The sequence below is a fragment of the Heterocephalus glaber genome, unplaced genomic scaffold (genome assembly GCF_053883595.1).
Source record: "Heterocephalus glaber isolate CG9 unplaced genomic scaffold, H.glaber_assembly_v1.0 deba00001452, whole genome shotgun sequence".
Lineage (NCBI taxonomy): Eukaryota > Metazoa > Chordata > Mammalia > Rodentia > Bathyergidae > Heterocephalus > Heterocephalus glaber.
The window spans coordinates 21,734,846-21,751,896 of record NW_028258302.1 but is presented as its reverse complement, the minus strand read 5'-3'; the positions used below and the strand labels follow the sequence as shown (position 1 = coordinate 21,751,896).

Sequence of the window (17,051 nt, the reverse complement as noted above, 5' to 3'; positions counted from 1 at the left end):
CAAAGCCACTGCCCGCAGCCCAGAAATTTCAGGCCTTGGCAACCAAGAGGGCTTTCTGGAGTTTCTCAGAGCAAGGGCTCAGAAGAAGGGAGACTGGGGGATGCACCCAGTGGCCTCTCTCACCAGCTGTGTGACATGAAGCTAACGGTAGGGCTGTTGTGAGGAGCCAAGAGAAAAGATGCCCAGTGCCAGGGCCACAGCTTGGCATACAGCAAGTGTTCAACAAATGCTAGTCCTTCCCTTCCCACTTTCTTAGCTTCCTCTGTAGTGATCAACTGATGTCCCTCTCTCCTCCCTGACTTGCTGGTGGCTCCAGATAACTGTTCCCAAGACTTTCTCACACAGGAAGGTCTAAGAATAGAGCTGTCAGTTACAGCAGCAGGCAAGAGACCTAGGTCCAGTGGAAATGCCAATTACAGTGAACCATCAAGTCATGACTGTCTTGACATACGAACCAATTGGGTTATAACTGGACATTTAGTTTTAACTTATGAACAAAGTCTTGAGTTACAATCTGAATGCTGGCCGCTTGTGCTTCTAGATGGTCTCAGATACAGACTGAATCCCTAAAGAGTTCTAGAAGGAGCATTATAACATCCTTTCCTGTGTGGGGTTAATTGAGAAATCCTGGGCCAATGTCTCTCTAAGAACACTGAGAACTGCCTGGATACAGGAGAGAGACTTCGAAGGCTAGCCTTCAGCTAACCAACCTAAGTTACAACCAGTCTTCACAAATGAATTGATTTCTGAAGTCAAGGGTTCACTGTCCATTAGAAAAGCAGAATGCCTGACCACCCCACAGGGACAGAGGGCAGCTTTCCCAACAGCTGAGGGCTGTCCATGCAACTATGAAGTAACAGGAACCAGCCCTGCAGTCCAAGATGTGCTGCACTTCCCAAAGTGTACTGTGCTGCATCAATAAAGCACTGTTACACAAAGAATGGGGAAGAGGGTTACAGGGAAAGGTCTATTCATTAGTTCCTGCAGGTGGACTCTTGGGGATGGGTACTCAGAGAGAGAATTAAGAAGGTGAGAGAGAAGTGAAAAGAAGGAAAGACAAGATGGAACTGGGGAAAAACCTTTATGCTCCTGAGTAGGAACCCCATGATATTTCCTGTCCAGAAACCCACGCTGCCCTACCCACTTCCCTGAGGACCTTGAACTTTCATTCTCCAAAGACCCTTTCATTGTAAGACTAATGTTAAGGGGGGAAAAGATACTATCACCACTTTCTTGGTTTTAATAAATTCTGTACACAGATGCCTTCTCCTGGTTAACTGATGGTTCCACATTGCATCTATGTCAGCAAATCATGTCTGGAACTAGCGTAAGCTGCCCTTGGGCAGAGGTCCCAGCTTTCTCAGAGATGACTCTCAAAGTGTAATGGGTGAAGAGTCATCATGTGTGTCCTTCTAGGGTCCCCAAGCAGCAGTAATGCTGACCACTACAGCAAGAGCCTTAGAAACCTTTCCTTCCAAGCTGGCCACTTCCAGGCCCCTGATCACTAGAACTACTGGGGACTCTGCATGGATGGTAAACCCCCTTTCTGTCATCCCCAGCTGCCCCAGGACTGGCACTAGCTCCTAGTCTGCCTGCACTCGCGCGCACGCGCGCGCACACACACACACACACACACACACACACATCACAACCTGGTGTGGAGAGGAGGTGATGCCTCTCCTTTCCCAGGCTGCCTCTCGTCCGGGAACCTGCCTTGTTCACCCATGGATGAACTTTCTGTGAGGATGGAAATGTTCTGCACTTGCCCTGGCCAGCAAGGTAGCCATGACCAACGTGTGGCTTCAGAATGCTTGAGATGTGGCTAGTGTGCCCGTGGGGCTACAGTTTAATCTTATTTAATTTGAATGAACTTAAATCTAGATAGCCAATTCTAGAACTTCAGCTCAAAGAGGAATATGGCTTTCCTGCCTTGCTCTCCACTGGTTTCTCAGCCCCTGAACAGTGCCTGACACTCAGAAGTTTGTTCATTTAAAAATAAATTGCTAAAAGAATAAATAAATTCTTGTACTTCCCCTACAAAAGCAGAAGTGACCACTCCCTCTTCCCCGCCCCTCCCAGACATCCAGATGTGAATTCTCACACTATTATAATCCTTCCCTTCTTCTGCCCAAGCCTGCAAGTCTTTGGAAAGAGGGCCTATGCTGGCTGCTGGATAAGGATGCTGAGACCATAAGCAAGGGAAGGAAAGACAGATGGGAAGTTCTGCAGGTGGTCCTCTAGGCCACAGAGACAGAGTAACTTTCTGTTCTTTCTGCTCAGGGATATACAAGCTCAAAAAAACCAAAACTGAACTGGCTGCAGTAGCTTGTGCCTGTACTCCCAATTACTCAGGATGCTAAAGATCACCTGAGCCTAGGGGTTTGATCCCAGTTGGGCAACATGGCAAGACACTTTCTATAAAACAAAGAAACAAAAAAACCTCAAGGACTTGCACTGGATTTCAAAGACATGAATGCTGTTGGACGAACGCCACTGCCACTGTCATTACCACTATTTACTTGTAAAGGAGATTTGGTGTTTCTACTGGTGGGGGTATGTGTGTGAACCTAACTCCTGCATCCCCACATGCTTGCTTTGAGACTCCCCCTCAGGACACTCATCCGCCAGACACTTCCACAGTGGACCAGCCATTGCTGTTCTGTGGCCTGGGACCACCACCCCCGCCCAACTGGCTCTCATTTAAGGCAACCTGAGGAGACACAAGAGCCCATCCTCTTGCAGACTGAGGGCCTGGAACTTTCAAGCAGCCTGTAACTCACATTGCTCCTGGCTCACAGACGACAGCATTTCAAGCCGTTAGGCCTGGAGCCGGGGTAATTGTAGCTGGGGGAAAAAATCCTAACATTACCCATAATATTCTTAGTGGAAGGGGCATTCAGAACACATTTAAGAGCTTAAATGGAGGCCATCTGAGAAAAGACAGATGGACAGGGTGCTTAGATTTCAAAAGTCAGGCCTTTCATTTTCCCCTGAGAGCTTTTTGTTTCAGCTAACAGGTTTCAAACAGTGCTGCTGGCAGCGATCACACCATAAGGATCTTATTTAAGCAAATGATCAAACATAGGATAGAAATGTGTGGGGAAAATCAGAAGACCTTGAAGTTTCCTATTGAGGAGAGAGAAGAAAAGACCAGGTTTGCCTTGACACCCATGCTCTTCTACAAGGAGGCTCAGATCCCCAGAGCCCTCTGGGACCACTGGAGAGGGGCAGGTTCTACAGGGCACCCACCCTGGAGGACCACAGGTCCCAGGGGAGCACAGCCTCAGTGTGGACTTGATCCCTTCTTTCCACTGGCTCCCCTCGATAGGCTGCCTTACAGAGTTGCCTTACCTTGAGCTTTCTAGTGAAAAAAAAAGAAAAACAACAATGCTGATACCACCTCTTCCAAGAAGCCCTCTCTGAGCCTGAGCCAAAGGTCTACCAAGGGTGCTTCCCATGGCCATGTGTGACTCTGGGCTGTCAGACCATTTAGCACCTTCACTGGACTTTTTCTCCAAGAGTTGTTCCACCCACTTCCCAAGAGGCTTACAAGGAAAACAAAGCCTGACACCACGCTGTGAACTCGATCTGACTCAGGACTATACCACAAGCTCTGTGATTCATCTCCCGCCCAGCCCTCTTTGTGGGAGGTCCATGTTGTGGGTACATGCCCACTCGGCATGCCCTCTTTGGTCTAACAGGCATCTCAAGCTTAACACTTCCCAAGGCAGGTCCTTCCTGAGTCTTCCTCCCTGCTGTCAATAGTAACCCACCTTCCAGCTTCCCGGGCCCTTCATCTCTCCCAAACTGTGCCCATCTGCATACCAGCCTGCATACTTCTCAGTCACACCTCTACTTCCCATCTCTACTCCAGCCCTGCCCTAGATTATGCCATCACATATTTTCTACCTAACTTCAGTGTGAAGTCAAGAAGGGAAAATGATCATAAAACACTGGTCTAGTCTCTTATAAAACGTTAGTGTAAACTAAGCCATTCAAATATACAAGTTCTGTGCTGTTTAGCACTACATATATTGTTTCTTTTACTCTTCCCACTAGTCATCAGGCTGGCCTTCAAGGGCCTGTGTGCCCTCCCTGCCATGCCTCTGATCTCCTCTCCCACCCTCATGCCTTCTTCACGCTGGCCTTCACAGCTCAGTGCCAGCAAGCTTATCTCCACCCAGGGCCTTGACGCACAGAAAGCTCTTCTCCCAGACCTGTGTGTCACTGAAGGTTTTCATCCTGACATCGCACTTAACAGGCAAGCTCTGCCTGTGTAACCACTGTCTCCTCCTCTCTGTGTCCTTTGTTTTCTCCAGCAACACTTTCACAACCTATATTACTTATGCATGTGCTTACAGTCTGGCTGGCTTCCTTACTGGGCTGCACGTTCCATGGAAGAGAGGCTGAGAACAGTGCCCGGTATGCCAAACATGCTTACACAAAGATGCTACAGAGACCAGAGATAACAAGTGTCAAAGCCCCAGTGCTGGTCTGCAGCCCACACTGGCTGACTTCAAGTAATTCCACCTGCTTTTGCTGTCCAGACACACAGTGCCCTGTTCAGTGAGAGCATCAGGCTGAAGCTTCAGGCCTGAGCCCAGGTGATGTGTCCTCTAATACACCTAAATCATATTGTGATACTCCTCCATTCTCCAAGGTGTTGAGTAATAATTCCATCATGGAAATACTAGACTGCTTAGGGAATCCCACTCTTAGGAATAATCACCATCCACCCTTAAAAACCTGCCTCAGATATTACTTCCTTCAGGAAGTCATCTTCTATTCAACCCCAAACCCTGGACAAGCTTTGCACTGGCTGCATGACTATTAGGTGATGAAATGTATCTCCCAGGGCAAGGACTAACGTCAGCCTGGCTGTTTACAGCCCTCACCATGGGGATGGACAGAGATCTGATGGAGCCAGATCAAGCATCCCTTAACCACAGAAACCTGTCCTCAGGACCCTCATCACCTATATACCCTGGACTTTGCCCTTTGCAGAGCTAATGGAATTACAACGCAGCAGCTGTTTTGGTAACGTTCCTCTCCCATAGACGGTAAGATGCATAAGGGTTCTACCTCCAATGCTTATGACAGGTGCTTCAGCTGGTGGACGGGATGAACAGCTGGAAGGAGGGGGGAAGAGGCAGAAGAGAGGAAAGAAGAGGACAGAAGGACAAATGGAAAGACAGGTGGGTGGGCTGGTAGCCTGGCAAAGTCCAGAGGTCCTTGTGCTGCCAGAAAGGGCAGAGTGGCTGACATCATGGCCCTCCCGAGTATGAGCTCACCTGTAAGAGTCCCCATCTCTGTTGTAGTCACACAAAAGGTAATCCTTGCCCACCATCTTGTCTCTGGCAATTTTCAGTGGCTGGTCAACAGAAGATAGGAGATCTTCACACAGACTGGGGACCTGGCAGAAAGAAAGGAGCAGGTAGAAACTGGTTAAAATAACACCCTGAATTCAGGTCAATGAGTGATTACCGTAGCCATCTTGTGGTCAGTATATTTAACATCTGTCCTTTGTTGTCCTGCCAAAATTACAGGCCTGTTCTTTTCTTTTCCACATGTGCCTGACACCAACTGTGTCTCTCTATAAAGAAACCTGCTCTTGAATTACAGTGGAGTGTGATTTCCAATACACTCTTCCTTCCAAAACCTGTGTGCAGCTCTAATTACCTGATCGCCAGGGTGGTCTAGCAAATGGAAATACGTATGTGGTTGCTATTGGTCTCTGTGGAGTGGGCAAAGGACAAGTTGAAGTCCTGAGAAGAAGGTAAACATTTCAAATACACAGGAATCCAAAGAACTCAGAGAAGAATAACCCATCCGCGCTGGGAACTCCCACAGGCTCCCCTGTGCTGGGTGGCGTTTCCAACACTTTCCAGGCCCCTGGCCAAGCATTACCAGCCTGGCTCATACAGTCAGTCCTATCTGCTGTGGAGGTGGCTTCGTATCGCTTTTCCCCAGCATAGCCCGGCCTAGGCAGCCTCACTGAGGAAGACAGCCTCATGGTCAGGGACAGGCAGAACTGGACCTCAGGATAAATGCTGCTGATTGTGACCAGGTCCCTGCTTGTAAGCAGGCTCCTGGGTGCCTCCCTCCACCTCAAACATGAGTTTCCACCAAAAAATTCCAGGAACGGATGGCAGCACTTGCCAGAAATGGATTCCTTGGGCCTTGAGTCATTTCCATGCTGTATTTTCATGTGCTGACTTGCTTCATGGTCTGGGTTTATGGGGACCCCATCATATAGTTTACCAGGCAGGTGGCTGCCAACAGCACCAATAACCCTTCCCAGTAGAGAAATGAAACTGTAAGGCAAGGACAATCCGAAGAGGGGCCGCATTCCTCCTGAAGGCCCTCACCAGCACCTGAAGACAGGGACAGAGAGCATGCCACCAGAGTCTGTCAGCCAGGCATCTTGAGCACCCAGCCCCTCCCCAACCCCATCCTTTAGAACTCAGCTTGGAAGGCACCAAGAGGCACAGTTGGAGGAGGAACACAGAAACTCTGGCCTTGTTGAGATGATCTGTCTCTTGCACACAGAGCAGCTCCAAGGAGATGCACACACCATTAAGCTCAGTCAGAACCTTCTCCATGTGTACTGGCCCTCCCCTCAGCAAACCAATAAATGGGGGCTAATTTTCAGTCACTGGCTACCACTTCCAAGAGCCTGTCATGGATCATGCACTGTGTTAGGGGCCCTCTGTAGACAGCACATTGTTAACTTGAAAGCACACACACCTGCTGTAAAGTAGGTATGAATTGTCCCCATTTTACAGATTAGATGGTTAGGGCTAGAGTCATTAAGCTCCCCAAAGGCCATATGATCAGAAATCAAAGACAGGGATAAAAGGCTCCAAAGCCCCTGCTCTTCTCAACTCTGACTATAACTGACTTCTAAAGGGAAATAGCAAAGAGTCCCTCCTGGCCCTACTGCTGCTCAGTCATAGTCACAGAGCCCTTCATCAGGGGAGGAGTCCTGGCTGAGGAAGGAAGGTCTAACAGCCTCTACCTGAGGGAGCTGGGTCAGGGTGGTTCAGTTGTGATATCATGGGTCCAGAGAAATGACCCTGAGCACCTCTGTATCTGCCTATCTCGTTGAGCCCATCTCTGAGGATCTCCACTTATGTCATCCATTCTACCTAAGTGAGCTCCTTAAACTAAACTTCCTGATTCCACTCTGTGAAAGGGAGCTTCCAGTCTTGGGCAAGTCATTTTACTTTTCTACTACAGCCTGACTTCCTCACCTGCAAAGGGGTGCTAATAAAAACCCACTGAGGTTAATTTGAGGTTCAAATGAGAGAATGCATTCTATCTTCAGAAAAGTGCCCCATGCAGGGAAAGCATGTATATTAGCACTGGGCTTAGTCATCTCCCTGGTCTCCTGTTCTGGATCCCACACCCTTTGCTGTCTGCTACTCTCAGATGGCAACTACTAGCCCTCCTCACACTTCAATTCACCAGCTGCTTCAGGCACTGGACACAATCAGACCCAGTTCTTCTTAACCCAGTTCTGTCCAAAGCTGGCTGGTTCCCTTTCTTTCAGTCAAGCTGACAAGAAAATGGGATCTGGTAGATAAGACTCCGAATTCACTCTTACCCAAGAGGTTAATCCATGGATAAAGAGTATTTCCATAATTTCTTCCTAGCACTTTATATTAACTGAAACTATTTGTTCATTGATTGGCTGTGGGAGAAAGGAAGGAAAGTGAGAGGTGGAGAGGAAGAAAGGAGCTTTTGCCATACAAGACCTCTCGAACTCCAATTGGCTTTACTTTTTTTGGCGGCAGCGAGTGAGTGGGTGAGTGGGTGAGTGTGTGAGTGTGCGTGTGTGTGTGTGTGTGTGTGTGTGTAGTGTGTGGTTATGGGGGATTGAACATAGGGTCTTTGCACAGAGCTGCATTTCCCAGCCCTATTTACTTTTTGAGATGGTCTTACTAAGTCACTAAAGTTGCTCAGGCTGGGCTCCTCCTGCCTCAAGTCTCCTAGACTGCTGGAGTTACAGGCATGCACCACCATGCCCAGCTGAGCTTTATCTTTAAATTAACAAATCAATTTACCAAAAGAGTCTGTTGTCAAGAACCAAATTTGGATGGACGCCAATAACCAATTCCACTTGGGGCTCCAACTCGGCATTCTCAAATACAAACCCTGATGTGGTGGGAAAGCACCAAACAAGAGAGACCTGGAACTGTCCTTGAAGCAGGGGATGGGGGTGTATGTGTGTGTGTTTCAAAGAGGAGGGGTCTCACTGGGGTTGCTCAGGTTGGCCCCAAACTTCCGAGCTCAAGTGATCTTCTTGCCTCAGCCTCTTGAGTAGGGGGAACATGTGCACATGCCACTGTGCCTAGCTTAGCTGTGACTTTTAGAATACACAATGTGGAGGAGCCACAGCAATGGTAGGATTGAGAACTGAGAGACCTAGGCCCTGGCTTCTGCTCCACTTATGAACTTGGAAGCACAGTAGGTGAGCCACAACAGAGACAAACCACTCTTGAAGATCTGAGCCTGGATTTTTGAAAGCTATAGCCAGGCCTGGCCAATCTCTGCAAAGCATACATTTAAACTGACTCCCCCAGATTGTCTGCAGAGAAAGGCCAGGGAGCTCATAAACTGCATGTCATCTGCCCCTCTATGAAAAGCATCTGGGATGGTATACAACCTATTGGTTCTCCACCCACACAGGTATGTAACTTTTGACTTAAAGATAAACTCTCAAATTGGGCCACGTTTTCACATTCTATTGCCATCAGTCTTGTTTCTTTTGATCAAAGATAATCTGCTATGGAATAATGATGCTATCGTTGTCAGGGGGATTAAGTGTGGACTGTATTGTGTGCCCACAGATGTGTGCCACACCGGCAGCCCAAAGGTGCACCAGTCACCTGTCTCAAACCTTTGCCATCCCCCACCTGTGCCTACTCACTGCCTCTGCAACATGGTTTGTGCATAAAAGTCTCCCCATTTAGGAACTGTGCATAAACTACAGGATGATCAGTGAAATTTGAATTTCAGATACACAATGAAGAATGTTTTAGTATGACTGTCAAGTGTTACACAGGATATGTATTTTTATTCGCTAAATCTGGCAACCTATCCCCAGTCCCCACTTAAACCCCACCACCCATCCTTCAGAACCAGCCTAGACTCCAACTTCTCACTGGGATTCCTGCAGGAACACTCACATCACTCAATCCTCAATCAGGTGGCTATTTCAATACTGCTTTTGGCTAACATTCTTCTCCTTCATTTTTCATCATATGTTGGCCCTGTCCCCTATATTGGCACAGTGTCCCACAACTACCGAAGGTGCTCAGTCTGTGTTGGAATTCCATGGGAGTGTTAAACACATGGTGTGAAGTCACAGGAGAAAAACAGAAAAATGAGTTTATCTCTGCAATCTAGTCAACTAAACAATTCTTCCTCCTCCAATCCCAGCCCTGGCCTCATGCTTGGAACAGTGGAGGGAAAAAAATCACAGCAAGCCTCATGGATCATGAGTTTGCACAGGGATGGAGCAGAGAAGACAGGTCCAAAGAAAGGCAGAGCTCACTCTGGGGTGTATGGGTTGCTGGATCCGCTGCCTGCAAAGCAGGGAGGCCCTCAAGCGGGGAGTGGTGCCAACACCAACGGCCAGTGGTTTCTCTCCATGCTGCCCATCTGAGCTGCTTCCCGGCCCTTGAAAGGAATGTTGAGATAACACCGAAGGTGTCAGGCCAGTCCAGGTCGCTGGGGGTTTAGAGTTAATTCCCAGTGACTTGGAATAATAAACAACACTCTGCTGGCCAGGACCGTGCCTGCCTTCTTCCTGGCAGAGATTTAGGATTCTGCCAATGTCTTCACTACCACACAGAAGCATGGCAACATCACAGGGACTGGGAACCGTTTTGGCCTCCTTCCCAGCCCTGCACCTCCTCCTGGCTCACTGGTACCCAGGGGCCACTGGAAAGATACAGAGTGAGGAATAAGGTGAACTGAGCCTGGGGGAAGAGAAAGAAAAAAATCCCACCAAAATACAGATGTAAAGGGTGATGCTACTGGCATGATCTCAGATGACACCTTCATAATGAGGATAGGGCTGGGGATGTGTGTGGCTCAGCTGTAGAGAGGGCTCACCTAGCACACCCTGGGTTCAGTACTGTGATTTACACCTGGATGTCTCCTCAAAGCCTCACAGGCTCACGGGCAGGGGTTTTGAAAGGTGACTGGATTACAGGGCTTATGGCTGACTTGGTCTTAGGAGGTGGGGTGTGGGGCATGGCCTGGAAGGACTTATTTCCCTCCCCAGCTCTTCCCTTCACTCTCTGTGCCTCCTGGATGCCAGGAGGTCAGCAGCTGTCCTCTACCCAGGCCCTTCCACCATGCCACCCTGCCTTAGAGCCAGCCAACTATGGACTGAAACTCCTATAAACTGTAAGGCAAAATAAATTTTTCTTCCTTTAAGTTGTAGCTGTTGGGTACTTGATCTTAGCAACAAAAGTTGACTGAGACAAATCTCCAGCATGAACAAATAAAAACTTTTAAAAAAAGAAAATCACATTTGCCAGGTGTGGTGGTACATATCTATAATCCCAATATTCAGGAGGATGAGGCATGAAGATCTCCTCAAGTTAAATGCCAGCTTAGGCTACATAGTAAGTTCAAGGCCACCCTGAACTACATAGTGAGACCCTGTCTCAAAAAACAAAACCAAAAAAAAAAAAAAAAAAAAAAAAAGATTGCACTTAGCCAGGTGCAGTGGCTGAGCAGGGGATTGCTTGAACCTATAGACTTGAGACCAGGCTAGGCAACATCCAAAACTCCATCTCCAATAATAACAGTGAAGACAAAGATGAGTGCCAGGTGCTCTGCTACCAAGTCTACCTGCACCATCTCTTTCAATCCTCAGGACAGCTCTATCTGTAGAGTCCCATTTTTAAAAAGGAAGAAACAGGGCCTGAAAGAAATGAGCTGCCTGGATTCACATAGCTACTAGCCAAAGTTTAAAGGGGGACATGAGAGATACAGAGAGATCTAGGTTTAAAAAAAAAAAGTCAAATCCTTGCTTTTGCCTAAACTGAATTCCTGTCTAAAATCTAACCCAACAGCTGATCACATGAAAGGAGATACAAATCAGAAGTTTCCGGCACAAGTACGGTTTGTGTTTGTGCTGCCATATGGTTCCACTTTGCCTCTTCCTCTTCTCCATTAGTTATTAATGTTGAAAAAAATTGTTTAACCAGAAAAAGAAACTTGAGATGAACCCCTCACAAAAGCCCAAGAGCCAGACCCGTTCAACTGCATGGATAATCTAATCTGCGGTGCCCTCGTCTCTAAGAAATGCACCCTTGGCCCTTGGCCCCATCCCCCCCAAAAGGCCAAATGAATGCATTCCATCTTTTGATCTGCCTCTTGGCCGAGAGCCTGCCACCAGAGAGATAAGAATCAAAACCAGACCCTGCTCACTCGGGCACACGCTCAGACGAGTAACACTGCTGAAATCACTGCTTCCAAGAGTCCTCCTGCCTGGCCCCACTCTTGCCACTGGAACAGCTCATTCCAGGGAGCCAGAGCACCTGGGGGCCAGCAGAGGGCTCTGTTTACAATCTGTTCCCTCTATTTTGTCCAAGGCCCCAAACTTACCCTTTTTTAAAATAAAAAAGTAAACAGAGTGTTCCTAGCAGGACATATCCCAGTGTTGGAAACATTAAGTGTGAAATCAAACACAGGTTCAAATCCTGGTCTGCTATTCTCTGCCTAAATCCAGGCACCAGGGTCATAACACCTACACCAAAGAGACATTCATCCCATTCACAAAATACTGAGAGCCTGCAGCAGCAACTATGCAAGAGGCCAAGATTCTGCCACAAAGGGGATATATGCAGCCACCGTGATTGCCATAGTTCAGCCACAGAAAGGGACCAGACAGAGGAAGGCCCGTGTCTAGAAGTCCTAGTGGGGCAAGGAGTGAAACAAACCGAGGACACTGACTGAGGACCACGGATGGGGAAATCAGTGGTCCAGGAGGTGGCATGGGATGAGCGGCAGCTGATGGGGAGGAAAGGAGCCTCCCAAATGGAGAGGGAAATCAGCACAAGACCTCCGAGCTAAGTGTGAGAGCAGAGGCAGACCTGTGGGCTGCTCCATGTGTGAGGGAACCCTTGGCTTGCTGCTTTTAAAAGTTGCAATTTATTCATAATAGGCAACATACTCACATTTTTAGTTGGGTTAACTAAAAAAAGAACAAGAATATAGGTAGAGAAGAGCAGCCACCAAGCCCTGCAGCACCCACCCAATGTCATTACCAGTATGGAGACACAAGCCCTCTCATGAATTCCCCAAGGACACTTTGTCGCAGGGACCTGAGTCTGCCAGCAGAAACACTGGGCTAAGGAAGCAGAGCTTCCTGGGAACCCATCTTGGAGGTCTGGACCAGTTTTCCTGAAGGCCTCTGCCCACCTAATAAGAAGCCACCTTAGGGCAGAGGCCTCGCCTTCTTTATCCCCACCCGTGTCCCACTCTGGTGGTTGAAGCTCATTTGGGGCTGGAAAGCAACGGATGCTCCGAGCTACTCAGGAAATGAGGTGCTTGAGCCAGCAGAGGGAGTCTCAGGCATCAGAACATGGCACCCAGGACAAGAACCTGCAAGCTGAGGAGTTCAACACCTACTCTATGGCTGGACTGATGGCACCCAGCTCTCATGGCTGTGGACGCTACAGAAGACAAGACCTCATTTCCTAACCTCAGAGCCAGCTCTTCCACAGTGCAAGGTTGCTTATACCCCAGGCAGCCTCACAGGGCATGGGGGAAAGGGAATTGGATTAGGGGGAGGGGAAGCATGCACCATGGGACCTTAGGGACCAAAGCCTTCCCTTCTGGGGTTCTGGCCAGAGCAGACAGAGCTCCTGGCCTCCTAAGGGCTTACGCCAGCACCACAAAGGAAGGAGTGCTATCCCCAGATCCTTCAGACCCAGCTTCTCTTCTCCTTAAGCAATCACTTGGCTCAGTACTGTAATCCATTTTTAAAATTAAAAAATTTTTTTAAGTATATGTTTGCAGTACATACTGATTATATTCATTTGGGGAGTTGTACAGCATTGTATTCTTTAAATATAAGTACAAGCTGCAATCATTATTTGAAGATTGTAATCTGAAGATGTCCCATTAATTAGAACACTGCTAAATGTACACACGAATGTTAAGAAGCAACCTCCCCACCTGAGAAGCATCACCATGTGAGTGAGCTGGGCAGGGTGGTCTTGCTCTTGTAGGCACAGTTACAGGCTGGGCTCCTGGTGAATGAGGGCCGGGCGCAAATGAAGCTGGCCAACATGGGAATATCATTTTTGGCCAACAAATGTTTTCCTCTACTTAGAAGTGAGTTTTGCACATGCCATTCATAGCAAAGAGCATTCTGAAGAAACAGTAGGTCCCCTCTCCTGGTTTCTTTTCTTCTGCAGGCTCCCCAAACCATTCCTGAGATAAATAATCAACAAAGCCAAAACTCCCAGGCTTAGTTTCAGCCATTCATACTCAAGACTCAAAAGCCTCATTTTCTGGAGGCTCAACCCTGAGAGTAAGGGGCCAGAACAGTTTTCTAAAGAAAGGGTCAAGAAGGGGCAGAACAAAGAGAACACAATTTGAAAGGAGAAATTAAAATCACTATATTTGAGTCACCCACAGGCATACACAAGGCTTCTGTTGTCCACATGTAACCCTAAGCTTCCAGAAGGGGATGAACCGAAGGGGATGAACCGGGTGCTTACAGCCTGATTAAATTAACTATTTCCTGTCCAGGACTACATCTCATCACCTGCCTGCATGTGGAAAGACACCAGGGCTTCTCTAACTGCCTGTTTGTTTTGTTGGCAGTACTGTGGGTTGAGCCCAAGGGTGCTCTACCACTGGACTATCCCCCCAACCCTTATTTTGAGACAGGGTCTTGCTAAGTCATCTAGGCCGGCCCCTTAACCTCCCAAGTAGCTGGCATGCCTGCACCTTCTGATTAAGGACAAGTATCTGAGGACAGAGAACAACATACATATAAGCATCTTCAAGACACCAAAGAGGTGGAGAACTCACAGGATGGAAGTCATCTTGGACTTAGTGCTGAGGACTGCCTATAGCTACCCAGGGCAGGCAAGGAGGGTCCCACAACTTGGCTGGCCCCTCAACCACTCGGACAGCCTATCCAGACCATCCGCTGTCCTTCCTACCAGGAATGGCCTGCCTTCCCCCACTCCATCCGATGCACCCCAAGTGCTCCTGCCAGGACTGACTGGCCACCCTGCCTCTGGCACACATCTTCCCAAAGGCTCCCAGGCAGAAGGTCTCCCCAGTCAGCCATATTAGCTTGTGATGCTGGGGTCTCTCCTCAGAGTAGGATGCGGTGGCTGGACCACCTCATGCCTGGTACAATGCTGGAAGTGCTTCCTGAATATGGCAAGTGGTACTGAGCTGTGTAAGACTAGGGCCATCTGCGCTGCATTCTGATATGTGTGTGTGTACCATTCTGATATGTGTTTGTATATGTGTGAGTGTACATGCACATGCAGGTGTATATGTGGTACTGGGGATTGAATGAACCTAAGGCTTTCACACTGAGCTATATCCCCAGCTAACCTGTCTAGGCTGGGCTTGAACTTGAGATACTCCTGCCTCAGCCTCCCAGAGCACTGAAATTATAGACACTAGTTGAGTTTTGATCTCTGGAAGCCCACGTCTGCCTTATAGGAAGCAAGCTCCTAGAAAATTTCTTGGTGCCTCTCTAGGAGACAGGACTGGGAAGGAGACCAACCAATGATCCCTGCATGGCATTTAATCATCATGGACACCAGTCCTCAAAGTCGGATGGAGAGACTTAAGCTCTTGTACTCACGGGGTGTGGACTAGCCCTGTGCCTCGAGTCCTCACACCGCAGCAGGCTCCTCCTAGAACCCGGCCTAATAATGTTCCTACAAGAGTTAGAGTGCCCAGTGGGAGGAAGGCCAGCATGCACAAGCAGCTTCGATGTTCCTCCTGATGTCCCAGGTCCTGCCTTCTTGTTCAACTTTGTTACAGTACTATCCTGTCAGTTGTACACTTCTGAGTCACCTCACATCTCTACCCTCCATGTTTGGCATTGTGGAAGTCATGACTAGAACAGCAGAGATTTTGTAGTATGTCCCAGGCTCTTTTAGGCATGTAACACACATTCTCATTTCATCGTCACAGCAGCCCTGTAGGAGGGCGCAGAAGTATCAGGTCAGATCCCAAATTATTATTGCCAGATGAAGCAAACAAGGCACAGAGAGGTTAAGTAACTTGGCTAAATTCACAGTTAGGAGGTGCCAGAGCCAGAATTTGTGAAATCCAGGGAATCTTCCCAAGGCCAGAGTCCCCAGCCTCTTGCCTGGCAAGTCACCTGGGGGCAAAAGCATTTCAGCTCAGAGTTACCAACTGAATGGTAGCAGGGAGGATCTGGCAAGACTAGGATTTGGCACAATGAGGTCAGTGTGAACCAAACCTCTCGTAAAACCTCCTGAGGCAAAGCAGTGAGGCCTCCTTGCTGGGCAGGCTGTGGAAACTAGTCTGTTTCCTCACCACTGGGTACCAAGGGCAAGGCCTGGCCTTAGAAACATGTGTATGTCAAGTGTCTGCCTCTAAACCTCAAGTTTACGATGAAACCAATGAATGGGCTATGGATAGGCTACCATGGAAATACATAAAATGAACTTCTAGCAGGTTCGTCTTTGAAGAGGGCAAGCACACAGGGCAACGCCAAGGGCCTGGTGGCACATGCCTGTACTTCTAGTACTCTTGGAGGCTGAGACCAGAGGATTATAAATTCAAGCCCGGTCTGGACACTTCAGCAAGACCCTGTCTCAAAATAGAAAATAAAAAATGACACTCGTGATTTAGCTCCAGTGCAATGGCCCTGGGTTTAATCCCCAGTACATCAACCTACCCTTCCCCACCTTCTCAAAACAAACCAAAAAAGAGGGCAATGTTGGAGACAGGGACGTTTCCTTACACTCATCTGGGTTGGCTCTAGGGACAGGCTCACACATGATAGTCATTCATGTGTTAATACTAGACATGAACCCCAAAATTGGTGAGGTCTGCTCAGCACTAACAGGACACTGGAGGGAACATGACATCAGGGAATCACAAAGTCAGGCCGGCATGGGCAATGGTAAGGCAGTGGTTCTTTTGATTCTGAAACCTCACAAGACACCCTGAGGTCCAAGAGGATTTGTCCAGACTCCAAGTATAAAGGAGAAGATGGCTTCCACAGTCAATGCTGACTAAGCCATGTCTTCCCTGCAAGGACCCTGCCAACCCTGCCTGGGAGGTGAATGACTGAATGACTGACAGGCAGCAGCAGAGGATCATGAGCCCAGAGCCATAGAGCCACCAAGTCGGGCGCCAGAATCCTGGTTCCTTCCACCACGTGGTCTCCCAACCCTCTCAAGACCACAGGCTTCTAGTAGCCCCAGCAATTCACCAGATTCCAGGAAGACTTTTGTTTCCTTTCAAGCAGAATTGCTCCTGTATCTATGGAAGTGTCTGGGTTGGGTTGGTGAGGGGTAGGAGGCTGGCGCTGAAGTACACTTGAAAAACGTGACGCTGGCCTTTCCCCTCCTCCATCAGGACATAAAGCATCCTGCTGGCCACAACATTTCATGCTGGATTCCTTCCACTAGATGGGTGTTTTGTAATTTTATTGAGTCATCCATTGAAATGACCACACATGGACAAATAAAAACCTGTTATTCTTCCCACTGCGGATATGGTCAATTCCACTCAGGAGCAACTGATGTATTCCCCTGTTGGCTGGGTCTCCCAGAATCAAGGGCTTCTCTGTTTCTTCACTTTGGCTCATTAGGAAGTAAAAAAAAATTGTAGCTCCAGATAATATTCACCTAAATTTATTAGGGATTAAGGACACAGTCAGGGTCCCCACTCTTTAGGAACTCAAAGTTTAAGAGGAAAGAGGGCCACAAATGAGAATCAATGTGGCATGCAAGCTCTGAACAGAGAACATCCTGGGTACAAGGGAGATGAAGAGGGGACAGCTTGGTGAG

At 48.3% G+C, this 17,051-nt stretch overlaps 1 protein-coding gene across 8 annotated transcripts in view; it reads right to left on the bottom strand.

Annotated features, from left to right (window-relative positions):
- The window catches only part of Capzb (capping actin protein of muscle Z-line subunit beta), a 127,300-nt gene that overhangs the window by 32,625 nt on the left and 77,624 nt on the right, over positions 1 to 17,051 (bottom strand). For all 8 annotated transcript variants that reach the window (XM_087215104.1, XM_021262949.2, XM_087215103.1 and 5 more), the window contains one exon: positions 5,292 to 5,413. In XM_087215104.1, the coding sequence (XP_087071230.1) occupies positions 5,292 to 5,413 (122 nt within the window). The remainder of the gene's footprint in view (positions 1 to 5,291; positions 5,414 to 17,051) is intronic.